The sequence below is a fragment of the Neocloeon triangulifer genome, unplaced genomic scaffold (genome assembly GCF_031216515.1).
Source record: "Neocloeon triangulifer isolate White Clay Creek 2 clone unplaced genomic scaffold, ASM3121651v1 ptg000015l, whole genome shotgun sequence".
In the NCBI taxonomy this organism is placed as follows: domain Eukaryota; kingdom Metazoa; phylum Arthropoda; class Insecta; order Ephemeroptera; family Baetidae; genus Neocloeon; species Neocloeon triangulifer.
This window is the reverse complement of record NW_026775557.1, coordinates 5,266,483-5,291,977: the sequence shown is the minus strand read 5'-3', so window position 1 is coordinate 5,291,977 and position 25,495 is coordinate 5,266,483. Positions and strand designations below refer to the sequence as shown.

At 43.7% G+C, this 25,495-nt stretch overlaps 5 protein-coding genes across 6 annotated transcripts; 2 read left to right on the top strand and 3 right to left on the bottom strand.

Moving 5' to 3' along the window:
* Positions 1 to 41: 41 nt before the first annotated feature.
* On the bottom strand, positions 42 to 2,985 carry LOC132202416 (ATP-dependent DNA helicase Q1-like). The gene is made up of 6 exons (XM_059629324.1): positions 2,849 to 2,985; positions 2,510 to 2,607; positions 1,885 to 2,449; positions 1,088 to 1,561; positions 379 to 1,028; positions 42 to 321 (listed from the first exon to the last, which is right to left on the bottom strand). Exons 3-6 carry the CDS (start codon positions 2,416 to 2,418, stop codon positions 42 to 44), a joined length of 1,938 nt encoding a protein of 645 aa, XP_059485307.1. The 5' UTR covers positions 2,419 to 2,449; positions 2,510 to 2,607; positions 2,849 to 2,985.
* A 400-nt stretch (positions 2,986 to 3,385) lies between these two features.
* LOC132202210 (negative elongation factor B) lies at positions 3,386 to 6,364 on the bottom strand. Its single transcript, XM_059628983.1, has 10 exons — positions 5,680 to 6,364; positions 5,522 to 5,620; positions 5,080 to 5,451; positions 4,849 to 5,022; positions 4,551 to 4,796; positions 4,425 to 4,499; positions 4,224 to 4,374; positions 3,984 to 4,165; positions 3,729 to 3,926; positions 3,386 to 3,633 (listed from the first exon to the last, which is right to left on the bottom strand). Exons 1-10 carry the CDS (start codon positions 5,788 to 5,790, stop codon positions 3,487 to 3,489), a joined length of 1,755 nt encoding a protein of 584 aa, XP_059484966.1. The 5' UTR covers positions 5,791 to 6,364; the 3' UTR covers positions 3,386 to 3,486.
* On the top strand, positions 6,020 to 13,656 carry LOC132202209 (insulin receptor substrate 2). 2 transcript variants are annotated; one of them, XM_059628980.1, is made up of 13 exons: positions 6,021 to 6,241; positions 7,689 to 7,815; positions 7,870 to 7,979; positions 8,037 to 8,239; positions 8,297 to 8,454; positions 8,517 to 8,820; positions 8,946 to 9,053; positions 9,458 to 9,756; positions 9,945 to 10,253; positions 10,315 to 10,606; positions 10,659 to 10,762; positions 11,041 to 11,661; positions 11,785 to 13,656. In XM_059628980.1, exons 2-13 carry the CDS (start codon positions 7,738 to 7,740, stop codon positions 12,868 to 12,870), a joined length of 3,672 nt encoding a protein of 1,223 aa, XP_059484963.1. In that variant the 5' UTR covers positions 6,021 to 6,241; positions 7,689 to 7,737; the 3' UTR covers positions 12,871 to 13,656. The 2 variants fall into 2 exon arrangements, with proteins under 2 accessions (XP_059484964.1, XP_059484963.1); XM_059628981.1 differs by lacking the exon at positions 8,946 to 9,053 and having other exon boundaries at positions 6,020 to 6,241.
* LOC132202211 (uncharacterized) lies at positions 13,594 to 14,716 on the bottom strand. Its single transcript, XM_059628984.1, has 3 exons — positions 14,465 to 14,716; positions 14,173 to 14,407; positions 13,594 to 13,944 (listed from the first exon to the last, which is right to left on the bottom strand). Exons 1-3 carry the CDS (start codon positions 14,612 to 14,614, stop codon positions 13,673 to 13,675), a joined length of 657 nt encoding a protein of 218 aa, XP_059484967.1. The 5' UTR covers positions 14,615 to 14,716; the 3' UTR covers positions 13,594 to 13,672.
* Positions 14,717 to 16,725: 2,009 nt separating this feature from the next.
* On the top strand, positions 16,726 to 25,142 carry LOC132202665 (cuticlin-4-like). The gene is made up of 4 exons (XM_059629725.1): positions 16,726 to 17,020; positions 20,663 to 20,716; positions 21,886 to 22,395; positions 23,499 to 25,142. Exons 2-4 carry the CDS (start codon positions 20,675 to 20,677, stop codon positions 24,417 to 24,419), a joined length of 1,473 nt encoding a protein of 490 aa, XP_059485708.1. The 5' UTR covers positions 16,726 to 17,020; positions 20,663 to 20,674; the 3' UTR covers positions 24,420 to 25,142.
* Positions 25,143 to 25,495: the final 353 nt, after the last annotated feature.

Sequence of the window (25,495 nt, the reverse complement as noted above, 5' to 3'; positions counted from 1 at the left end):
TTAATAGTTTGTTTGTTTCAATGCTAAGTAGGGGGAATGCACTAAGCCTTGGGCTTCTTGGCCTCGGGGGCTGACGCGGGGGTAGAAGAGGAGGGCCTCTTTGCGGCGATGCGCAACTTAATTCGGTACCCGGCGTCTAACTTGCGTTGGCCGGCGGTGTCAATTTTCAGGTAGCTCGTGGTCGAGTACGCAGTGAAGTTGAAATCTTCTTTCACAAATCCTTCGGCGATCAGGTGCGCCAACACCTTTTCCATGTACTCACGCGAGTGTGCAGGAGTTGGAATGTCTTTCAGTCGCAAAGAAGCTTTACCTTTTCCGTACCTGAAAAAAATTGAGAAAAATTAATCAAAATTCAGGATTTGCACATTCCGAACGCACCACAAGTCAAATAGCATGTTTGAGGTAAGCCTGGTTTCATTTTCAAGGGCGTTCCTGACAAGGCGATAGACTGAGACACAGTGCTTGGTGACGTCAACCTCCTGGCAGTTGGTAGGGTGCAGACAGTGGTCGCACATATACCGGCACAGGTCTGAGGGGCCCCACGAGTCGCTGAAGTGCTGTGCGACAATCTCTCGGCGGCACTTGCTTGGCTCCGTGCAATAAGCAAGCATGCACTGCAGCTTCTGCAGGCCAGTCTGCTGGCTGAAGACAAGGGTGCTGAGCCGGAAGTAGTCGGCAAAGCGGAAGTAAAGAATGCACTTGGCAGGCTGCGAGTCTCGTCCGGCGCGGCCGCTCTCCTGGTAGTAGTTCTCGATTGACTTGGACAGGCTGTGGTGCAGCACGAAGCGCACGTCTGGCTTGTCAATGCCAAGGCCAAAAGCGGTTGTTGCCACTACCACCTGCAACTTGCCGTCAAGCCACTGTGTGTGCGCCTTCGAGCGCAACTCGGGGCTCATGCTTGCGTGGTACCATCCTGCTTTGATCCCCCGTTCACGCAGACCCGATGCCAACTCCTCGGTGTCCTTGATGGACAAGGCGTAGATGATTCCCGATTGCCCTTTGAATTCGCCCTTCAGTAATTCCACAACCTGTGTACATTTGCAAGAAAGATAAGTACATTGACGTAATTAAAAAATTTGGCATTTACCTCTTCAAGCCAATCCTTGAGGACCGAAGTCTTGTGTCGAACTTCGTAGTAGAGATTTGGTCGGTTGAAAGGTGCCTTGAGCACCAGGCAGCCCTGCAAGTTCAAGATCTTCTGAACGTCTGTGACGACCTTGTTGCTGGCGGTGGCTGTTAGGCCAAGAATGGGCACATCACTGAAAAGGTCCCTAAGCACCCCAAGGAAAGTGTAATCAGGTCGAAAGTCGTGGCCCCAGTCGGAGCAGCAGTGCACCTCGTCAATGGCAATTCGCGCGATTCTGTCAGACCTGTGCAGTGTCTGCAACAATGACATAAAACTCTTGTTCTTGGCAAGCTTCTCTGGTGCCACAAACAGCAGCTTCAAATCTTCGTCTCCTGATTTTTTCAAAAGCAGATTCTTGATTCGCGTGTTCTCCTCTCGCTTGGTCGAGCCAGTGAGCATTTCAGCACCAACACCAAGTTTGCGCACTTGCATAACCTGCAAACAAGCAAAAATAATTACTGAGCAAGAATATCTAAAAACATTATGTAAAAACAAATAAGATCGCTCAATTTAATGTTTTTTAATATACTTTTTAACTCAGAAATTCTAGCCATGTTCAGTAGCAAATTAATTCCAAAGTAAAAAAATATAAGTTAAATTCATTAAAATAACTATTTTTCAACACTGAATTGAATGACGGAATTATCAAAATACTGTAACAGTAATTAAGTAAATAATTGAAAGATTGAAATTTGCTACAACTCCCAAGACTTGTAAAAATCATAATTTGAGAACAAAAATGTTTCAAGCTAACTGACCTGGTCTTCCATCAACGAGATCAGCGGACTGATGACCAAAGTCACGCCTGGAGACAAGAGGGCCGGCAGTTGGTAACATAGGCTCTTGCCTCCTCCAGTGGGCATAACAAGAATCAAGTCCTGCTTGGACAAAGTGGCGTTCACAGCCGACAGCTGCAGGTGCCTGAATTTCTTGATCTTGAAGACATCCCTCAACTGCTGCTGCACTTGTTCGGACCATTCAAAGTTGGTGCCCGACCAGTCTTTCTGGGCGAGCGTCTTGGACTGGAGGTGCAAAAGCTGATCGCCGATCTGCTCCTTTCTGCTGGCGAGCGCCGCCTGTCGCTGTTTGAGTCGCTGGAACTGTCTGCCGACGTCCTTTAACTCGTCCTCCACCTGTGCCAACTCACGCACTAGACCCTGCTGCTGATCACCATTAGATGGTTCCTCCGAGTCGCTGTCCAGACAAACAACATCGCTCGAGTTTTCTTTCTTTTTTGAACTGGGCCGCACAACTTCTAAGACATCTGAGTCTCGGCTATCGTCGCTCGACATGGTCCCTCCTTGCTGAAGTGACGTCCAACACCTGCCAATCAAAATTGCCTACATTAATTGAAATTCTTTTATTTTTGGCTCGGTGTTATACCTTTGGCTCTAGAGGTTGCGCTGAACATGCTGACAGGTGCAACTTTTCCCTCTTGCGGCTTGCGACAATCAAATTCACGCGTCGTGGCTTTTTCCACCCTGAAAAAAGGGAAAATCCCGATCAAAAAAATTCAAAGTCCGTGAAATTTTTTGCTAGCATCGAGGGACTCCGTGAAAAAATTCACTTAATGCACAGCAGATTTTCAAGATGAGTCGCAACGAAAAAGAGAGAATGCCGTGTTGTCGCGACAACTCCACAATTTATTTTTCGCCATTCGGCGTCTCCGCCGACGACCAAGTTCGCTTCAATTTGCAGCAGTTTAATTAATCTTAGACCTACCAAAGAAGTTGGGAAGCAAATTCGGGCCGATTAACGTCGAATTCTTGCCGGTCGCAACAGCAAGTGGGCGACAGTCGACTTATTAATTCACTTCCATGTTCTGCGTTCGGGCTGCGCCGCAGCTGCTGCGCAAACAGCGTTCACTTGTTACAATCTGAATAAAAAGCGCGAACAAAACTTTTCTTCAAATATTTCGTAGAAACTTTTGGAACATTTTGGACATTAAATAAAAACTGAATAAAACAATTATTATAATTACGCAAAACATATAATCACATAAAAATTATTATTAATATTCTCTGCTGACTGCTTTTATATCACTTTATTTTTTATTATAAGTAAAATATTAAAAATGTATTGCTTCATTCCATTAAATTGAAATACGTTTCTTGTTTTAAGTAGAATACAATATATAATAAAGATTTTTTGACAATAAAAAATACTGAAAAACATTTTGCAATTATTAAGGTTAGAAATAAATACCAAAAAATCCAGAATCAATCATGCACCTTAAAACTACCATAGTCAAATAACAAATCCGCTTTTGTATAAAAATTTATTTTTTCACCAATATACACGGTTAAATCCACCTTATCCTAAACAAATATAGACTGAGAAAATAATGCACAGTGAAAAGCCTACGCCAATGGTGCAGGTGTTGGCACACTCATTAAGGGAGACTCAAAATCTTCAGCTTTGGCAAAACCATCATCAGGGTTGTCGTTTTGAAGCGCCTCCAGTTTGGCTTGCAGACTCTCATACAATAAATGTACATCTGTGTTATGCTAAAAATTTATGCGATAACATTAATAAACCTTTAAAGATGCGCCGCGCCGGCTACGCCAAAGGTTGTAGCGGCCACAAAGAAAACAATGAGTACCTGAGACGTCGGATGAACTGCTTTCACTAAGGTTTCCAGTCTGTTAGTGGGGAGTTTGGCATGAACGTACCAGAGGAGTTTCAACAAGTGGCGGGTCACATTTTCCCTTGCAATTCCTGCAAAGAAGAACTCATCGAAAATCACTGTGCAATAGTCCTCTGCGGAAAATTCGTCAGGATTATTGATCAGCAGCGAAACCTGTTAAAATTATATAAAAATTGTTTATAGAAGTTTGAAAAAAAAAATTTAAATTACCAAAGAGTGGAGGAACGGGTCTTCGAAGGCCCGATCATTTTCGCAGTTGGCCAGCGTGCCAAGGACTCTCATCAGACCAACACGGTCCTTGGTCCGTGCGCAGTGCAGGGTGTAGTACATGGCCAGTATGCTGGCCACACTACTCTCCTGGACATAAGCTTGACATGCGTCCGGAGGGGGGCCTTGACATCATTATTACATAATTTTCCACTGTCAATTAGTTTAATGCTAATTTTATACCGGAGTGCTCAATGATGGTAATAGCAGACTCTCTTTCGTCAGGAGGGAGTTTTGAGTTAAGAGATCGAACCTGGTCATCAACCATCAGGGACATGAGAGCAGGCAGGAATTTTGTCACCACCTGACTGTCTAATTTGGGCTCTCGAAATTCCTGCAAGAATTGTTTTTACAACACAAGTAGTCGGTAATTAAAAGACATACTTGGCTATCAATCATTTGCCAAGCACTCAAGCCCAAGGCCAACATTCTCAGCAGCAGGATAAGGATTGTATTTTCCTAGAAAAATAATTTATTTCATTCACAGTAAAATAATAATATATAGTTTACCCTGGGCATGCTGTCGTTGTTGATAAGGTGAGTAAGGATTTTCATAGCGGAGGTGGCAAGGAAGTTGACTGCGTAAGGGTCACATAAGGTCATGGAAAGGTCACCAAGGACTTGCTCTTGACCCCTTTTTATGCTATCCAGGAAGCCCTGCAGCTCTCTTGAGCGTTTGATGTCCACGTTCTTCTCCCTGATGCATGCGTCCAAGCACCAGGTGAACTTATGACAAGGGTCCACCGATATAATGTCCTTGCAACGATTCAAATAAATTTTGGCCTACGGAAGAACAAAGGTAACTCACTTGGACCTCCAGGTCATGGAGAGCCATCAACAGCTCTGCCCTCAGGGTGCAGTAGTGCACGTTGCGGGTTCGCAGGAACAGCGTCCGCAGGAACTGCAGCACCATGTCGTAGAGGCGCACCGAGTTACCTACCATGTTGGCCAATTTCTGCACCACCTCCCCTTGTCGACGAATCTTTGAAAGTATTTTTGGATTAAATTTCATTTCAAAAAGGTAAGACGCAGGAAGTACTTTTGGTGATGGCGAGAAGAAGAGCGAGTTGAGGTTTTCGTGGTCAAAGAGAACCTTTTCTTTTTCCCGAATGTACTGACTGAGAAGTGGCGAGACCTCATCACCAAACAGAGATTGGTTGTCCTTCCAAATTTGCCGCTTCACCTCGGTGTCTGTGTCGTTGTACAACTCTTGGTCTCTCACCAAGACTTTCAGGTACTTTTCATCGATGTGGGGAGTGTTCCTGAGGATGCACATGACCACAGGTCGTAGGGACTTGACCCTGATGACCGGAAAACTTTTGGCCAGCAGCTCCTTCAACTTTTTGTCCCTCTCCTTGGGCTCCTTCTGTCCAATTTCGTTTATTTGACTTAGAAGTTTCTCTCTCAACTCCTGTTAAATACATGAAAGGAATTTAAGTGTGAAAATTAGGAGTGTTGTTCAAAAATGCCAAAATAAAAACCTCAAGAACCGAGTTGTGAAAATCGAGCCGGCGAACGTCGTGCAAATCAAGGAGCGGCAGCATCGGCCTTAGTGAAGGCAACAGAATTCCATTTTCCATCTTAAAGAAACATATGTAATTTAGTAATAAAAATAAAATATTCCAGAAATAATTAAAACCTGAAAGCTCTCAATAGCTTTGAGAGGGTCGGTGCAGCTTGTGAGGGCGTCTCGGAGGAATACCTGGCCGGGAATGCCGACGTCCTCCAGTCCTCCGGTGGAGCCCGACATTTTCCCGAGCAAAAATATACAAAAATTCTAAAACTTTCTACGACTTTTAATTAAAAACTTTATAATATTCGGCTCCGACGGCTGTCACATCGCCAAAACATAAACAGCCAATTTTGGTTTGGTGACTTTTGGTCTGACGATTCGTAAAAGGGTAGACAACATCCACGATGGCGTCGGCGCGCAACGCAATGGTGCGGTAAGGAGGGCGTGGTGCGTCGGGCGCAGCGTTCGGCAGCGCCGTCTTACTGCAGTGGTAGACGGAGTAGACGGACCTAGAGCAGCGCAGTCGAAGCAATGTTTCTCGTCGTGTGTGTCGTGCAGCGCACGTAATTGTGAGTCAAGTGAATCTTGGGTCCGATTTGCTCGTTCGGCGGCCGACTACTATGCGCGGCCGCCTCGCCAGACCCTTCTAGCCGGCCGCCGCCCGCTCTCGTCGAATCGCCATGTGAAGGTGAGCAGCAGCAACACACCTCCTGCTTAGTGCGTAGTTACCGTTTTCAGCCAATTCGGCCGCCGAAACGCTACCTCTCGCACTCTCAAAATGATCTCGCCGACCCTTAAATCCATTCCGACTAATTTTTTGCCAATTAATCGACCGGGGAGACGCAAAACTCTGCTTGTTGTCGAATGTGCGCGTTTGTTTTGGTGGTCCTGCCACAGTTGTGGGCCACCCGTGGTTGTTGGCCGGGCGCCTGCTTTTTCAACCGCAAGGCCGAAAAGTGGTGCCTGGCCGAGATCTGTGTTACAACCGTAGTGAGCGTGCCGTGTGGCCTTCAGAGGCCGTACACGGCCACCGACCCCTTTCCAATTCGCACCTTTTTTCCATTCCAATTGCGCCCTGCGAATTTCCAATGGTATGTTTTATTTAGCAAAATTTCTAGAACGCAAAAGAGCCTCGGTGCAAGTGGGTGTTTTCCGCGGAGGGGCTGCGCGGGGGTGGCTGAAGCGCAGCGAGAGACGGGGGCGGCGGCCGCACAAGGCCGTTCTTTTGCGCGTCTCCACTTTTCACAATCGCAAAATCAAGCGCACTTCTCTAATTATATATTTCAATTCGGAATTATGTTAGTGGGATAGCAATGTCACGGCCACGTTGCGTCCATTCACTTAATATTTGTGTATTTTTTTATCACTTCCTGGAAGAGACGGCACGTGTCGGTGTAGGTCGGTGGTTCGACGCCCACCTCCGTCTCGCCGCGCACCCCCGACCCGACCTCGTTAACCTACTCCACGGAGCGGGGGTTTGTTTTTATTATTTTTTTTTCCTTCAATTCATTAATGGCTCTCTTACGTCGCAGCCAGAGTATTACGCGTGAAATTTAATAATGTTTTGGTGCAGTGGCACGGGATGGGAGGAAGGGAGACCAATGCTGTCACTCACAACTCGCTTCATTCATCACTCTCGCCTGCCAGCCCAACTGGCCAGATTTCGCCTCCTCTCAAATTGGGCGCCAAACTTTTGCGGAAAAGCTTAATCAATTTGGGCTTTACTTTTTATTGTTTCAAGAAAACAATGAGTTACAGGTTTTTGCTTATAAAATGAAAAATGTTGTTTTTTAATGTGGGTCATTCGGTCATTGGTTGCCGAGTATCAATAATTTTTTATAACGCGATAACATTGCGGTTTATAGGAAGTGGTTTTATTTCGTTAAAATTCAATATCTCATAATAGTTAATTTTTCATAAAAAATTTTGCTCAAGGATCCAGAGATGTTTTAAATAAATATTATTCTTAATTTTTCCTTTTCTTAATCCCAATTTAAGAAGGTTTTTAAATTACCTTACCTCATTATACTATGAAAGGTCCATTTTTGTGTGTGATTGAACTAAAATTTGATTTTTTTTATATGGAAAGTCCAGTTCATTCAAATTAAACGTTATTATTTATTTTGTGTTTTCAGGAAAACTGAGGGCGTGTTTTATATGCGAGCCTCTGGTTAATTCGCAGCTATGGCAGCCAGGGTGGAGGACAACGGCCAGTCCACGGCCGACGACATTGCTCGTTGCGGCAACCTCAAAAAACTAAAGGTAGGTTTTCAAATGCAAATTAAGGGAAAATGGTTGATTTTTTACTATCGACAGACTATGAAGAAGAAATACTTTGTGCTTCGAAGAGAGAGTGCCAAATTACCAGCAAGGCTGGAGTACTACGACTCTGAGAAGAAGTTCAGTGCTGGAGTCCCGCCCAAAAGGTTTGTCCACCTCTTTTTCCACTAGCAATTTTTGAAATAATTGTATTTCCTCCTCAGGAGTATAACTTTGAAAAAGTGCTTCAACATAAACAAGCGGTTGGACACGAGGGTAAAACACTGTCTAGCACTTTATACAAAAGACGATAGCTTTTGTATTGTCCTCGACTCTGCCGAGCAAGCAGACGATTGGCTCAATAAATTATTAGAACTGCAGAACGGCGGCTCCACTGTTCCGGGCGTTGCTCCCAAGCCCACTTTTGGTACCGCTTTTTTTCATTTCTGTAAATATTTTACTTAAAGAATCATTTGAAATTTAGAATTTGTGTGGGAGGTAAAGATGCAGGAGAAGGGGTTGGGCGCCTCCTACGAAATTCTAGGGCCATACCGAGTGTGCCTGACGGCCAGGTCGCTCAGCCTCCTCAAGATGAACTGCAAGGACGAGGCTGATATCGAGCGCAATTTTTACGACTTTCCTGTAGGATTTTTTAATTACCAGCCAAATAGAATTGAAGTAATTTTTTGTAACTTGAAATGCAGCTGGCCAGCATCAGGAGGTGTGGGGCAAGCGAGCGGTTTTTCTACATGGAAGTCGGCCGCTCGAGCATCACAGGCGCCGGTGAATTGTGGATGGTCACCGAGGACAACCACATTGCCCAGCACATGCATAGTGCCATCATAGGGGCCATGTCCAAAAACATCAAGAGCAATCTTGGCGCCACGCCCCCCTCTGCAGACTCTGAGTTGGACTCTCTCGGCCCGAAGCCCCGCAACAGGTCCAGCTCGGCCACAGAGTCCTCCAAGCCCATCCTCATGCAGCAACGCCGTCAGACTCATGCCAACGGTAAGAATTTTCTTTTATTTTTCCTTTCTTTTCCTTCCTTCAAGAAAATCTGCCTTTCTCACTCTTTTATTAAACTGCTCCCTGGTGTTGGTGACATTTTGTAAATATATTGTGTGCGTCGGCAGACTCGGTGACCTCGCTTGGCTACCTGGGAGCAGCCACGCCCAGCACCAACTCTACTTCCTTGCTCTCTTCTCACACTGCCAGCCCAGCTACCACAGACACAAATCTCGGTAAGAATTGCACAAATCTTTCCTTTCTCCAGATGCACTTTTTATCACGAGAAATGCTTCTTTTTAGCAATTTTCAACATACTTTTTGATTTTGTATATAAAATCCATGTAATTTTAACAAAAAAAAATCCAGGTGACAATGTTTGATACATTCTCATTTTTTGCTACTTATCAATATATGTTTATACTTTATAGTTTCATTTGGTTGCTAAATTTATTTTTAACATGTTTCCGTCTTAAAGATAATTAAAAAAAATTAATAAAGGAAAAGCTTGGATACGATTTTCAACATGATGAGAGCCTCACGTGGAAAATTCTTTTAATAAATAAATGAAAAATTACAATTATGCTATTATCATGGAATCCATATTAATTGTTGCTATAAAAATAATTTGTTTTGGCAGGTTCAGAGACGAGTGGAAGCCGTGAACGGTGTGACTCGCTGCCATGCGCCCCACGCACGCGCACCACAAGTGAAGGTTATGTTCCTGCCTCCAGTGCCCCGCACCACCACCCCCGACTTCTTGGACACATGTCCGGCCAACGGCCAGCCTCGATGTACGCCAAGCCTTCGCCCCCCATTGACTGCTCCCCCGTCAGCCCCACGTCCGCTGGCTGTTCAACAGACAGCGCCGGGAGCTCGCTGTCCATCGACGAGATCGACGGCAGCATTCCCTGGTCATCAGACCACCAGCGTCCACATGTAAGATTTTTTTACTTTCCATTCAAGCTAAAATCTGTTCTTATTTTGATAATTTTGGTCCTAATTTCAAAACTTACATTAGTTTTATTGATTCAAACCACTCTTATTATTTTTAAACGCAATTAAAACATATTAGTTTTACTGATCAAAATTGTCTTATTGAAATATTTTCATCTTTTTTTTTTCAGGGGCGTAATAGTTTAAGTGATAGCGCAGGCGGCTTTACACCGCCATCGTCACGGTACTCAGCACTTGACAATGGGCGATACAAGAGCCTGCTGTCGCCAGACGAGTCAATGGCATGCCCCATAGCTGAGGAAAGTCTCACAGACTACATGCCGTGGAGCCCTCACGAGGAGGACCTGCAGGAGTATGTGCCCATGGAGCGGCAGACCAGACTCAATCTGCCCCTTGTATCCTCAATCAACAACAACAATAACAATAATAATAACAACAACAAATACGATACCTCAAAGACTGCCGGATCACCCTCCGAAGTAATTAATTCGCTTTTTGTCCTGTCTTGCTTTATGCTTAATTTTTATTTTTGATAAACAGGGATGTTACATGGACATGAGCATCAACAGTCCAAGCAGCTCGTCTCCCTTGGAGACGACTGGTGGCTACATGGTCATGAGCCCAGGGGCTGATATTACTCCTCAGGCGCCACAAGCGTCAACCTTTACCCTGGGCATGTTCAACATCTCGTCGGGCGCAGGCAGCATTTCCTCAGCAAACCACAGTCGCGCGTCCAGCATGGCTGAAGACACCCCACTTGGTTATGTGCCTATGCTGCCCATGTCAATGCAGCATCGTCAAGAGTCATATGTCGACCTAGACCACAGCAAAGGTTGGAATTAAGTCAAAGAACTGCTTCCTCATTTTCAAATAATTAAACTCAGGTTCCATCGGAGGCAGCAGCTGTTCCCTGACCTCGGGAACACCCTCGATGACCAACACTGGCGATTTCAGCCACCCATACTCTTCAGAATTTCATCTTGAAAAGGTATGAAATCTTGTGTTGATAGGATGAAAAAATCCACAATTGTCCTTTGTACTCAATTTTAATCAGTAATTGAAACTATTGGATATCCAAAGGAAAAAATTTAAAAATTTAATCTCTCTTCTTCTCAGTGATGTGCCATGACCACCTGTTTCCTGTTTATAATTATCCACGTTTGAATAATTTGTCCAATTCTAATGTTGAACTTTTTTCTTAATTGTCTCAACACAGACAACAAGACGGAAGTCCTTCAATTATTTTTTTTCCTTTAATTGTCACAGGTGAGTTCGTATTTTGTGCCGTCTGAAGATGAGGAGGAGCACACGTCAGTGTCGCAGCCGAGCCTAGAAGTTTCGCAGCTGCGGCCAGCAAGAGCATACTCACTGGGCTCTCGGCCTGAGGTTGTAAGGCCGGCGGCCATAGCAGTCCCTCGAACCGAGACTCGGCCAATGAGCGCCAAAACTCAGATGCACCGCAGCCCGTCTCGCAACCGGAAGCAAACCGCGCCACCCTACCTGTCAAGTTCATGGTCTGGCTCGGGGTGTGTGATGCCTCCAAGCAGCGTCGCCGGCCGACGCCTGCAGACCATCCAGCAGCAGCCCCAGCCGCATAGACACGACGAAGACGACAACTTCAGCCTACTCGACTTTTCCAAGGCGGACACTGCGGACGATTGCTACGTGGAAATGCGCGTTGACTCAAAGCGCAGCCAGCCAATCAACATTGGAAGTCAGCCCAAGTCCTCCATCAGCCCTGGCTCCTTCTCCCTCTCGGGCTTCCTCTCAAGGAAGAGCTCGAACAGCACCCCTCCCAAGACGGCCGCATCCACCGCATCAGCGACAGCAGCCGAGCCCTCCACCTCCTCCTCACCCTTTTCTTCCCTTCGGAAACAAGCGAAAAAGGTCAGTACCCTAGTTAGCTAACTAAAATGATATCAACCAGCTAGTTTAACAAATTAGGCAAATTATACTTTGTTTGTAGCATTTATGAAATGTGAATTTATTTTGCGTTTGTTTTGATTGCAGTCTAAAAGACATTCAGAGTCAGCGACCCCGGTGGGCGTGTTCCTGTTCAGTCCGTCGACGCCGTCCAAGTCGCTGGTGCCGGAGGAGCAGTTCGCGCGGCTCAACGTGGATTGTGGTGGCGGAGAGTCTGTGATAGAGCAGCGGCGCGTGGGCACGGTGCAGAGGCCGGCAGCAGAACAGCTGCGGCCGCGAAACTCGGCATCCGAGTCTGACTACGTGCCGATGCAGCCGTCGTCCTTGAAGCGGGACGACGCGGCGCCTCGGAAGGCCCAGTCGGAGAGCGTGCTGACCAAGGACGACAACTACGGCGAGGGAAACTACGCCCTGATGACCGCCAAACCCAAGGTCAGCAAGGCCCCTGTTCAGCCCAAGGTCCAGCCTCAGCACGAGGACTACGCCATGATGGAGATGGCGGTCGGCGGACTCGCGCCCGCCTCCCCTGACCCCAAACCAGTGCCCACGGCCCTGGACATCATGGCGGCCATCCCGCCCCTAGGCCCTTCCGAACTGGACACGGACTACGCGTTGATGATGCCCGGCGACGGCCGCACCAGCCCTGTGGTCTACGAGCCTGACCAGGCCAAGTGCCACGCCTCCCTGGAGGTCAAGGTCAAGGTGGACGAGGGCGACTACGCGGTGCTGGCCAAGGATGATTACGTGGTGATGACGCCGGCCATCAAGCCGCCCATGCTGCTCAGCACCGAGCTGCACCTCAGCCACCCCCCGGCCACCTCCTCGGTGGCGACGGCGCACAGCCCGGTGCTGGCCAAGGAGCCCCTCGAGGCCAAGACAACCAGTCCGCGGCCCCTGAAGCCGCCGCCGCAACTGCCAAAGCAGCCCGAGCTCAACTACGCCTCGCTGGAGGACACCGAGGAGGCCCAACAGCCCCTCTTCCTGCGCAACCTCTCGTCGGACAGCTCGGGCGAGTCGGACGCCACCACCGTGTGCAGCAGCTCGACGCAGGCCCCTCTGCTGGGCACCCAGTACGCGCAGATCGACTTCGAACGCACCCAGCAGCAGCAGCAGTGCAAGAAGAAGCAGCAACAACCAACGACGGCAGCTGTCAAGAAGAGCAAAGTGCAATAACGAGCAGCTCTCTATTAAAGGTCCGCTCGATTTCCAATCGGGGGGGTCTCTTGACTTTGCCTCGACTTTGTCTCCCCCGGTGTTGAAACGATTCCAACGGTGCCCAGTTTAAAAAGTTTGCGCGAAATTTATATTAGTCTTTGTTATAAACGAACGTCGTCTGCCTCCCATGTAATTAGAATTAAAAAAAAAAACGTAATTTAGTGAACACAAACTCGATAACGCAGGTGGACGACGAAATGGGAATCGTTTCTCCACTTGTCACGCGAGTGGAAATCCCCTGACTGTGAGTTGGAAGGACCTTTAAAGTCACTCACACACTCACGCGCTATAACTCTTCTCTTTTGTACGCAAAGTAATTGTATCGAATAGTTTTGTTCTCTGTCTTGAGTCATTTTTCGGACGCTTGCAGTATTCCAGCTGCTTTTACACTCCGTTTTACCTGTTGATTTACTCCCCGTCTCTTGTCCTGTCCTTGGCTCTTTTTTTATAACCTACCCCTATGTGTATAATGTTGATGACAACCACACTCGCCGCCCCTTAAACGACCAACTTTGTTTCTAGCCCCATTTTTAACCCTCTTGTTTCTTCGTTCCCCTCTATATATATGAATATAACACCCACACACATAACAGACACATTTGGAAGACGCGTTCACTTACAGTCGCTGTTTTTCTTTTTGTAAATATGTATAAGAGTAAATATGGAAAGTCACACTCTCGTTACAATTGTGTGAAATGCGATATATTTCAAATAAAACATCGTGAAGTGTATACAAGATTAAAACGCACCCTCTTTCATTTCAAAAAAGTTTGATGTTCGCAAATCGGTTCGATGTGGCTTTGGAGGTGCAGTTCACCTGCTCGACCGGGAACATGAACTCCAAGGGCACGTGGTACTTGGCCAGTTTGTCGCGCAGGTACGAGAGGACGGCGGCGCCGAGTGGTTCGGGGCGGCGGGACATGATTATTGAGGAAAGGTAGCGCGGCGTCTGCTTCTTCTCGGCGCAGTGCAGCAGCAACATCCAGTCTTTGTAGTCCGTGTCCAGCACGTACGTGTTGTACACCCCTTCGTCTTGTTCAATCAAAAAGTTTTCGGTGAAAATTATAAACATCAAGCCTTGTTTTTTTAAGCAATTTATAAAATTTATTAGCTAAATGACTTATTTTTAATTTTTTTATATATAATTAATTCTGATGTAATTTAAAACTTTTCCAATTTTCATATTGAATTCAAAAATTTGTGTCAAAAATTTATTTATTATTTAATTTTTTTTTATAATCCACTTCTTTTGATACTCACATGGTTGTTCGGCGTGCTCCCAGTGTGCCGGATTCTTGATGTCAGGAATGACCCAGGTCATGTTGCCCTGCAGCATGTCGGCGTCCGGGTCATCAATGTACCCGTACTGGAAGGTCATGATGACCCTGGCCGACAGTCCTGTGCCCTCGACCTTCATCTCGCCGCGCATGCAGTGGTACGCGAGGGCCTCCTCCGAGCTGGCAAAATACTGCTGAAACGCCCAACCTCCCTCGATCTGTTTGAAATATAAATATATTTTTTAAATATAGAAATTCAAAGGTGGAATTCCTACCCTCGGGAGGTCGAAGAAGCGCATCGGCTTGACCTTAGGGCACAGGGTGTCGTCGATAATTTTCGCTTTCCGCGCGTTCGTCATGATGACTCCATTGGCCAACGAAATCAGACACGCGGAGAGCAGCAAAGATGGACCCAAAGTTTTCATTTTTATTGAAATTAAATCGTTCAATAGAGTAAAAATAAAGAGACACACCGTCTTGGTCGAGAGAGTGAATGAGAGAAAACAACGCAGCAAATGAATAAAGCAGAGATAAAATCCTCCCACGCGAAAAAGGCTGCGAGCTTCTTGCATACAAATCGTGGTTTCCTGGCAGACCAACAACTTCTTATCGCGACAAACATTACGCACATGCGACTCTCTTGGAAATGGAAAGGATATTTTTAATAATATTGTATCACAAAAGGATTTTAGTGTTTTGCGAAAAATGTGGTTTGAGGTTTTATTTTGTAAATATAGATAAATTTTACCCTAATTTCCGAGAATAAATGTTTAAATGCGCCATAGCAGATCTTATAGTTGTTATGATTCATATCAAAATTTAATCAACAATATCTTATCAATGGGATATATTAAATGTGCAGCGGATTGAGAAATTTCAAATTGGAATAAATATTTGGTTAAACAAAGACAAATCTGTTGTATAAAAATAATAACAGTAACACTTTTTATATTATTTTGGTCTTTTGCTCCCACAAAAAAATAAAAAAAGGAATGCTGTGAAGTTATAATTTATTCATCTTCATCAAATAAAAAAGAATCTGCCATTTTTAAATACACCCATTAAAATAGCAAATTAAATAATTGCAAAACCGCTGCTTTTTTTTCAAGATGACTTAACTATAGGCTGCAGTTAAGAAAGCTTCAATAGTAATAAAAATTTTAATCTCAAAGATTTTTTTCTATATGCTGAGGGAAACATTGTAGAGTTCAGTAGAGCTTGATAATAAGCGGCTTAAATTTTTCATTCATAAAAGGCGAATCGATGGGATGCTGCGCGGAAAAGCAAAAAATTGAAGCGCGACCGGGCAGAGAAAATTGCGAATCGGAATGTGGAACAAAGAGGAATTTTCCCTTACATAACTTAACGAGACCGTCACTCACACAAACACGCGCGCGCTTAACAGAGATTTATGTAGGTTAGAGATGCGCGCGCGTCAGTCAGTCAGTGACCGCATCTCTTCCAGCATCTCGACGACCGCTTACATAAAATTACGTGTAAATGCGAATTAAATGGAGAGCCAGGTGATCAACTAACTGCAAATAAATATCCCTCGTCAGGCCCCATTTAAGTTCATGGCACGCGTGAAATTATTGATTGAACTCATTTTCACACACCAATGTGTTTCTTCTGCATATGTGAGGAAAAAAGAATTAATTTTAATTTAAATATGTGAAAATGTGAAAATTAATTTCCAAAAATATGGATTCCTGTTTTTCTTTTTTAATTGGGTGAAGATATAAATTAAATATTCTTTCGTATTAATACCAACTTTTAATTTGCTACTTTCAAGATTGATATCTGGTCTGAATCACGCAAGACGAGCAACTAACTATTAGACAGGAATAAGCGGTTCTTTCTGCGATGAGGCAAACAGATCGAGCAGCGCCGATTTCAATAATCACAAAGTGCGCGCGAGTGGTCATCAATCTTGCCATCCAGTTTTTCGCCAAAGTGCCGGAATTTTTCGCAGTCACCTCTTGGTGCTCCATTTATTTTTTGGCCCAAACCAAGAGTATCTCTATTGGCAAAAACCAGTTTGCCGAAATGACCTCGCGAATTTCGCTAGCATTGAATGATTCTAGCTTAGCAGAAGAAGTGGTGGCAATAGAGACAATAAGCATAATTCAAGAGAGGCGTGTGAGAGTCGATCGATTGAGGATGGGATTACGGACGGAAAATGATAACGGGGAGTCGAGAGATCAATTTTGAATCTGGCCCACGGCTCTCATTGTCTCTCGGTTGGAAAAGCGATGCCGCAATTAAAAGAGAGATGCAAACAGTTAGACTCGATTGTAAAATGTAAAAAAAAACTTGCAAACAATGGATTAGAAAATTAGCAAAAAAATGTTTATTTCCTTAAAAAGAACTTGATATTTGCGTTGGAGAACCAATTTTTATAAAAATAACTTTGAACTTTAATGTTGATTAAATTAAATTATTGCAAGCTCTGATTTACATTGGAATGCTCAGTGGCCTGGATTCGGCTGGTTGACTGGGCACTCGAAAAGTGAATTTCGCACGAATCGAATGGATTTTGGCGAGGAAATTTTCGAGCCGAGCGGATCCCCACCCAAGGCTGGCCAAGGGCCGACCGCGAGGAGGAAAGGAAGAAGCGCCGACCGACGGCGGCACAGTTGCTCTCAGCACACATTCGGAGGCGCACACGCGAGAGGCAGCACAAGAGCAGCAGCAGCACCGCTAATCAGCAGAAGAGAGCCTCAGCAGCCGCTGTCTCGCTCGCGCGCAGTTACTTCCAGACACCTGCGCCAGCCGCTTTTGGACATCCAAAGCTCAGCACACACAATCGTCGCACACACAACGCCGCTCAGGTAACAAAATCACCTTTCATCTCAAATTTATATTCCTTTAAAAAAAAATTTAACTGTCGAAAGTGAACTTTTGGAAGGCTAAAATTTGCAGAAATACTATTATCAATGCAATTTATTATTTACAATTTTTTAAGGGCCATAATTTTTCTGTCAAGTATTTAAATTTTGAGTTAAAAATTATAAAAATAAATAATAATTATTTCTTCCATCTAAAAAAATGAGTGAATATTTTTATATTGCTGATTACGGGTGTTTCATTTGGTTCGGTTGTGGTGGCAGGTGCACGTGTTATTTCGCGAACGGTCTGAAAAGTGTTCATAATTGGGGAGGAAGTGAATTGGCCTTTGGTCTCTGAGTGATCCGCCGCCGATGGTCTGGTCGTCGCCGTGTATCATTGAGCGCTAACGGTAAAGCCGATGCGAGAAACAAAAGCAGATGCCCCGTCCGTCCGTCCAACCTTATTTCTTTTTGCTCCATGTGGTCACTCTGCCCTGGTCACCTCCTCATTCATCTCTGTCCATTGCGGAATTCCTTAAACTTTTTGCTGCTCAAAGTCCTGAATGAAAAAAAAAAAATAAAAACATTCCGATCCAATTAGAACCGAATTTAAAATCGATTAATAATTATACTGGTGATCTCGATGCTGCTGAATTATTTTGTCAATTAAAATGCAATTAAAAGTAAAATTTGGGCGCCGCTGGGAGAATGTGGGTTAGTCGGGTCGGTCCATTGAGTGGCGGCGGCACGAGAGGATTGCGAGACGAATGGCGAATTGTGTGTGTCCTGGTGGCCCACTGCTGAGCGCCGCCGCCAAACTCGCGCGCCGCTGACGAGCCATTGTGCCGAGATTTTCGCATTCGCCGCGCAACTGAAACCCAATCACGAAAGTGAAAAACGGCAAAACTGCGGTTTTTTTATTTGGTAATTTAATTATTTGCTCCGAGGAATAGGAAACGGAAAAATTCGCCTAGGGCCAGTCGGAGGCTCTAATTTAAAAACCGCTATAATTGCGCCGGCCTTTGAACGCGCTCCGTGTGTGATTTGCCTGAATGATAAAAAAAAACTTCGCATACATTTTAATTTTAAAAAGCTTCATTCAAAACATTTTGAGGAAATATTACTTTTCGATTGTGGAGAAAAAAAACTACTTCCCAGGTTGAAACAATTAAAGGAATTTTTTCTCGCGGCCGGTATTGTCGTGCGTGACCCTGTTACTGAATTATTTTTAATGCCGAGTCCAAGTCCAATAAAACGCCCACCCCGTTTCCGTGTGCATGTTTTCCCAGATTTTCTTCTTCTTCTTGAGTGACACGATTCACACAGGCGGACAATCTCCAATAACGCTGTCAAATTAAGCATATTGTCAAAACCTTACTCTCGTTTCCCACATAAAAAAAGTAAAGTGCTCTGCGAAATTGGGTGACTCTTTTGAGAAGAAAAATCAGCATGTGTGTGTTTTTAAGTTGAGTTTGATTTGAGCGGGGCATCAAGCAGAGCATGCCGGGGATAACAGGTGTGATGGCGAACACCGTTATGAGCGCGCAGCCTTATGATGATATAAGCAATTTATAATGCCTGCTGGCGTATGTGTGTGTGTGTGCGAGAGAGAGAGAGAGGAACATAACCGACTCTTTGCTCTGGCCCTCCTAGATCTGCTGCCACACCGGGACTCGGAATTAAATTGTTTTCCAAATAAACGGCCATTATCAGAAATGTGGAGACCCACCCAAAAAAGTCAAAATATAATAATTTCGTATAAAAAGAAAATTATCTCTTTAATTTAGCTATTCAAACAAATATAATTTGATGCAACAAAATTGGGCGAAATTATGTTATTAGAACAATCTTTTATTAAAAAATTGAGTTTTGTAATTTGAAATTTTAATGTTAGTCTTTTATTTATAAATTTAATTACAATATTATTATTTATAATAATTTTTGTTTAATATACTGTATTTTATTTTATATTAGTTTGAAAAAAAGTATATTATGTGTACATTGAAAAAAATTACAGAGTTAGCACAAAGTAAATGTGGAAATTAAAAAAATAGCTTTTAAAAGTATCAAAATTTAATGTTTTATTACTTTGTTGTGAGGAATTTGCATTTGAGTTAACTCAATTAAGTTTTTGCACCGCTAGTCTGGCAAGTGAATAGGATGTCGCTCATTTCTCTCTCCACGCACCATTGGCCTCGCTCGCCACTCGGCCGTGTAAACACAGACCTTCTTATATATTATAATGTCTTGTTGCATGCGTACTTAAGCAAGTGGACGCGCTGCTAGTACAACAATTTGCATGCAATTCATACTTCCGAGCGGCGCGGAATGTGTGTCATAAAAATATATTAACTCGGAATTATAGAGTGTGTGAGAGAGAGAGGGATTCATTCTTTCTCTCTCTCGCTCGCTCGCTGTTGGCGAACGTTATTTTTTGTTAATTGGCGCAACCTAGATAATCCATCTCTCTGCTCTTTCGTTCGGTTCTTAATTTTTTTCGCTCTCTTCACGCCGGCGTAGCCAAGTGGGTGCCTTTACCCTGCGCTCGCGAGTATAAAACTTTCCGTTAAAAAGTGCAGCCGGCGTGCAATGACCAAATATTCGCCAATTAGCACTTCTTGCTGCCGCATGCAATCAGAATCACACCGCCGGGCAGGAAACGCCGAATTCAATTTTCAGCAGCGTGGCACAAACCTTAAAACGTACATATGATATGCCTTCAATGAAAGAAGAATTTCACCGTTTTGGGCCCTGTAAATGTTGTTGGGGAAAGTTTAAAAAAATAATAAATTTTTTTACCAAAAAAAGGGGAAATTTTAATCCTTTACATAATTTAAATAAATTTAACAGATTGATTGAATAACTACGTACATGATTAATCTTCTTTTATGCTATTAAGGAATTTGTTGGTATCGGAATGAAGAAATTTAGGTATATATTCAATTATTTCGTGGCTCTTCTAGCGGCTTATTTTCCTCTACATTTGCCCTCGAGCGTTTAATTTTGTTGCCGAGAGTAGATTTGAAATCTCTTATTCTTTTTATTTGTCCAAGTGATTATCCGTTTCCAATCACTTTGCCGGACGCACGGTGAGCGTGTAACTGGCCATTACACGCGGTCGTTTCGTTCCCAAGCACTCTTCGTTCCGTAATCAAATTACCGCCGCCGACTCTTTCGACGCCTCATCACGTAGGAAACAAAGGAGACGTTGAATTATTACGTCTCTCGCATTCTTGAGAGTCGACGCAGATGAAACTATGTAGGACGCGAGCAGAGAAATAAAGAAGGAGGAAGCGAATTTGCATAGGCACACACATGACACTCTTGTGACAAACGGTATTTAATCCGAAATGCCATGATCTGGGTGCGTCTTCACTAATTTTCACCTGTGCCTCACCGGTATAAATATAAATCATTATTATTATTTTTTTTAAATATTCTCTACAGAAATTTACCTTTTTTTTGCTATATAAACTTTTTTTAACTTTCTTTAGTCGAAAAGTAGATCAATTGATAACTATTAATTTTTTATTCTAATTATTTAAGTTTTTAGAGCTGCTCTGAAAGTTCACTGATGTGATCATTATGATTACCTCGTCTCCATTGTACGTGTCTAATTTGTGTGTCTCTGTGTTATTGTTACAGGTGTTGCTGACAATGCTATTGAGAATATTAATCGTCACGGCCCTGCTCGCCCAGGTATGAAAGAACACGCGCATTCTCCACGCCTCGCTTTTTGTCATTCGTGTCGCGCTCTTTATTGCTCTTTCACATTTTTATTTGTATCTCACTGTGAGATTATTAAATAAAACCCCATTTTTCATCGAGACAAAAGTCGGGATCGGGCGTTAAAGTCTCTGAGAGAAAAATTCGGTCTAGAATGCGGGTTACATAATTTAGAGGCTGCGTTGCGAGGAAGGACGCGCGGTCCAGCGGCTGGATCTTGGCGACCGGCTGCGGTAATAGGAAACGCGCATGCACACTTGACCCAGTAAACCTTTGAGGAATGCCGAGTACCGCGCGATGCTGCCGCAGGCGCGATGCCCAAATGACCTCCTAATCCACGCGAGAGACGCGACTGCTGCTCCAGCGACCGCAGCCTCTCTCGCAGCAACAACGCGCAATTACAAAAAAAAACTTCCACTCCATTCATTCGGAATTTTTCATTAAATCCCTTGTTAATTGACCAACGAGCGATTAACACTTGAGAACAAATTCTTTTGCGGAAAATTGCTTCGACATTTAAAACGGGATTAAAATGGACGTGTTTAAATGTGGAATGAAATGACCACAAAAATTTAAGCAAAATATCACTTCCTTGTTTTCAAAATAAATCAAATTGAAGATATTTTTGTGATAAAAATTATTTCTTCTTGGTTTAAATTTTAAAATTATGTTTTCTTGACAATGTGTATGCAACCAGCGCAACAATTATTGTGTAACTTTTTGAGATACTAATTCTGTCTATTTTTCTCAGATTTTTTTACGTACAGTAATTTAAAATTTAAATAATATATTTTTTAATTTTTATGATATGTGAAATAAAATAAATATAAGCTTTATTTTAATTTATTATAAATCATTTTTTGTGGCAACAAGAGAGCAATGAAAATATTTTAAATATCTATGCTACCCTAGCTACAATTTGACTTGAGTGATCATTTCAACTTTGTTTCGCTTTTTGTTCTATATTAATTTCGTGTATTTTTCTCACAATTTTCCTCAATAATTTAATGATTTTCCTTTCTTAAAATTAAATTATATAATCGAAATTAATAAAATAAACACACACAAAAACTATATATTTCATTTATATAATTTCTTCTACTTCTTTTTTGTTTTTATTCACTTGAAATTTGATTCAATAGGGCCTGGTGGGAGAAGAGGTTGTGGACAATGAACCTGAGGCGTCCGAGGTGGAGAGCGTGCAAGCGGAGGAGCTTCGGCCGCCGCTGCCGCAGCCCAAAGTGCGCGGCCCCGACCCAGCCGGCGACAAAATCGACCTCGGTCCGCTGGGCCCATTGGGCCAGATCGGAGGCCCGTTGGGCGGCCCCTTCGGAGGCGGCCCTCCGGAGGCGTGGCAGGGCGACATGCCCAAGATCGTGCAGCTGGACGTCAAGTGCGAAAAGAACTTCATGAAGGTGCTGCTGGTGTTCGACAAGCCCTTCTACGGCATCGTCTTCTCCAAGGGCCACTACAGCAACGCCAACTGCGTCCACCTGCCCGCCGGTCTCGGCAAGACCTCGGTCAAGTTTGAGGTCGGCATCCACGCGTGCGGCACCCAGGGCAACACCGAGAACGGCCTCTATGGCTACGGCGCCGACTCGGGCAGCGGCACCTACTTCGAGAACACAATCGTCGTCCAATACGATCCTCAGGTCAGTTTTAATGATCAATTTCAAAATTGCAATTGGTTTTTATTTGATTTTCTTATTATTAATATGGCACCAAATTCGGTAAAAACAAGTTCATATTTAAATAACTTAGTGAATTATTCTAATTTTCCTTTATAATATTTATTTAATTTCCTGAAAAAAGTTTTGAATTCAATAATTTGCAGAAAGTGAAGTTATGTAGTAGTTTTCTTTGTTTTTAAAGTTGTATGGCCTAAATATAAAATATAATGATTTTATTTTTGAGACTGAAATCAACAAAATATCAAAGCCAAAGTAGAAATCGCGTTCAAAAATTTATCTTGAAGCCTCTAAACCAGGAAGTTTCAAAACTTAACCAAAACAAATTAATTTTAACAAATAGTTAAATATTAATACAGAATGTAAAAATGCCAAACCTGGCTTAAGAGTGTAAATTTTTTGTATTTAAATTCTTAATTTATCCATACCAATTTTTTGACTTTCATATACAGGAATAAAAACTTGACTGAGATATTATTTAAGTAGCTAATGATCAAGATTTGTGTCCGTAAAATTTTTAACCCTTGACAAACTCCCATAAAATTCTATAAAAAATCTATGTTTCAATTTTGCCTTAAATTTGAAATTTATATTATTTACTTAACAATCTGTATGCAATAAGCGCATATATAAAGTTCTTGCTACACTTTTAACTGTATTTAGATATTGATTCCGTATATTTTTATCACAGTTTTACCGCAATAATTTTAAATTTATAATCATTAAACTATTTTTTAAATTTTATTATTATGAAATAACTATAAACATTGCTTAAATTTTATAATTTTTCTTGTGGTAAAAATTAGAGCATTTAAAGTTTAAAAGGATATTTTTATTTTTTAATGCGTATGCAACCCGCGCAACAATTGGACTTTGGTGATAATCTCAACTTAATTCTATATTATTTTGTTGTATTTTTCTCATAAATTTTCCACCATAATTTGACTCCGATAAAAATAAAATCAACAGGCAAAATCTTTCTCTTGCAAAGATAAACCACGGAGTAATTTGTAAAAAAATATTATTCTCAATTTTAATATTAATTTTTTAATTTTTCTGCGTTTCAGGTGCAAGAGGTTTGGGACCAGGCGCGCAAATTGCGGTGCACTTGGCACGAGCAGTACGAAAAGGCGGTGACCTTCCGGCCGTTCGCCGTGGACATGCTTGACGTGGTTCGGGCGGACTTCGCCGGCGACAACGTCGGCTGCTGGATGCAGATCCAAGTGGGCAAGGGGCCGTGGGCGTCCGAGGTGTCCGGCCTGGTCAAGATCGGCCAGACGATGACGATGGTGTTGGCCATCAAGGAGGACGACAACAAGTTCGACATGCTGGTGCGCAACTGCATGGCCCACGACGGCAAGCGGGCGCCCATCCAGCTGGTGGACCAGCGCGGCTGCGTCACGCGCTCCAAGCTCATGTCGCGCTTCACCAAGATCAAGAACTTCGGCGCCAGCGCGTCCGTCCTCTCGTACGCGCACTTCCAGGCCTTCAAGTTCCCCGACTCGATGGAGGTGCATTTCCAGTGCACCATCCAGATCTGCCGCTACCAGTGCCCTGAGCAGTGCGCCTCGCCCACCCAGGAGCCGGACGAGCTGTATGGCCCCCCGGTCGACCACTACCTGGCCGCCGCCTCCGCCCCCAGCCCCAACGGCCGCCCCCGCGACGAACGCCGAGCCCGACGCGCCACCCCTGACGAGCAGGAGGAGGTGGGCGTGCAGAAGATCATCAGGGTCGTGTCCACCGGCGACCTGACCTTCAGCCTGGACGATGAGCAGCAGCGCAACGACACCAGCAGCACCCTGGTCTTCCCGGTCAACAGCAACCCTGACAAGGGCTACGTCTGCATGACCACCCTGGGCTTCGCGTCCACCCTGATGGTGTTGCTGCTGGTGCTGCTCGTCTCGTGTCTCCTTTCGGCCGCGCTTTACTGCAAACTCAGGCCCAAGAGCGTCCCGGCGCCGCCCAAGCACGCCCGCTGCGCCTACTAGGAGCCCCTCTTCGTCTAGCCCCACCCCCGGTACAACCTCCGACTGAATTTACCGCCTGTTAAGGACAATCGAAATCCGAATTGCAGTTTAAAAAAATTAACGAATTGAAATTGTTAAAATTTTTACACTTTTTGATTAGATCGTTTGATTTTTTTCTTGAAATAAGAGATTTTTAATCGAATGCAGTTCAAAGATGAGCGGGCGAGAACCGAACGGTTGTGGCAATGCAGTGAACAATCATGATCCTCTCTTGCGTGTGTTTTATTTTTTTGTGCTCCGCTCTTGCATTTACCGCAATTGTGTACAGGTCTCGTTTCCGCAGTTGTTTTTAATGGTCAGGTAAATTTATCATGTGAATGCTCAGCATCGCGCGACTTCTACTGTTTTTTGTAGGGATCCATTCATATTAATCTTTAACTTATTTATTTATTAATATCTTATTTAATAATTTGTATATCTTAAAACGAAAATCGTCGACGACACTCAAACGCAACCCGGACGAGTCGGACGAGAAATAAAAAAAGGAGAGAAGATATAAACGAAAAGCTTAGCTCAATACGTGCTCAATTATAATTTTGTCGGGACTGCGCCGCGCCGACGCAATATTTGAAGTTGCCATGTGTGTAATTGTTGAAAAGTTTGAAATATATGTGCACTTCCGGCTGCTGCAAAAGGTTATATCAGCGAAAAGTCACAAGTAATAAAAGTATACACAAAAGTAAACCAGCAGGATTTTCCTTTATTCTTTACATCATCATCTCTCAATTCTCTCTCATTATTGTTGAATAATTTAAGGAGCGGGAAGGAATTCCACGGCACAAAACTCACGCACCTTGCGCGCGAGGCACACATTTTTATTTTAGCCAGGAGAAGAAGAAGATAACGGTCAATCTCGTCACAGATTTAAGGTGTTCCCTCATTTAAAGAGATGCTGACCGGTATTTTCTATCCTGCAGCTAGAATAACACGATATATATCCAGGGAGCCTTGAACTTCTTCTCTTGAATTGATCAGACCCCTCCACCTTTAACTATTCTGACTTTGCTTCTTTTCGCACTCTCGTGCGTCATCTTGGC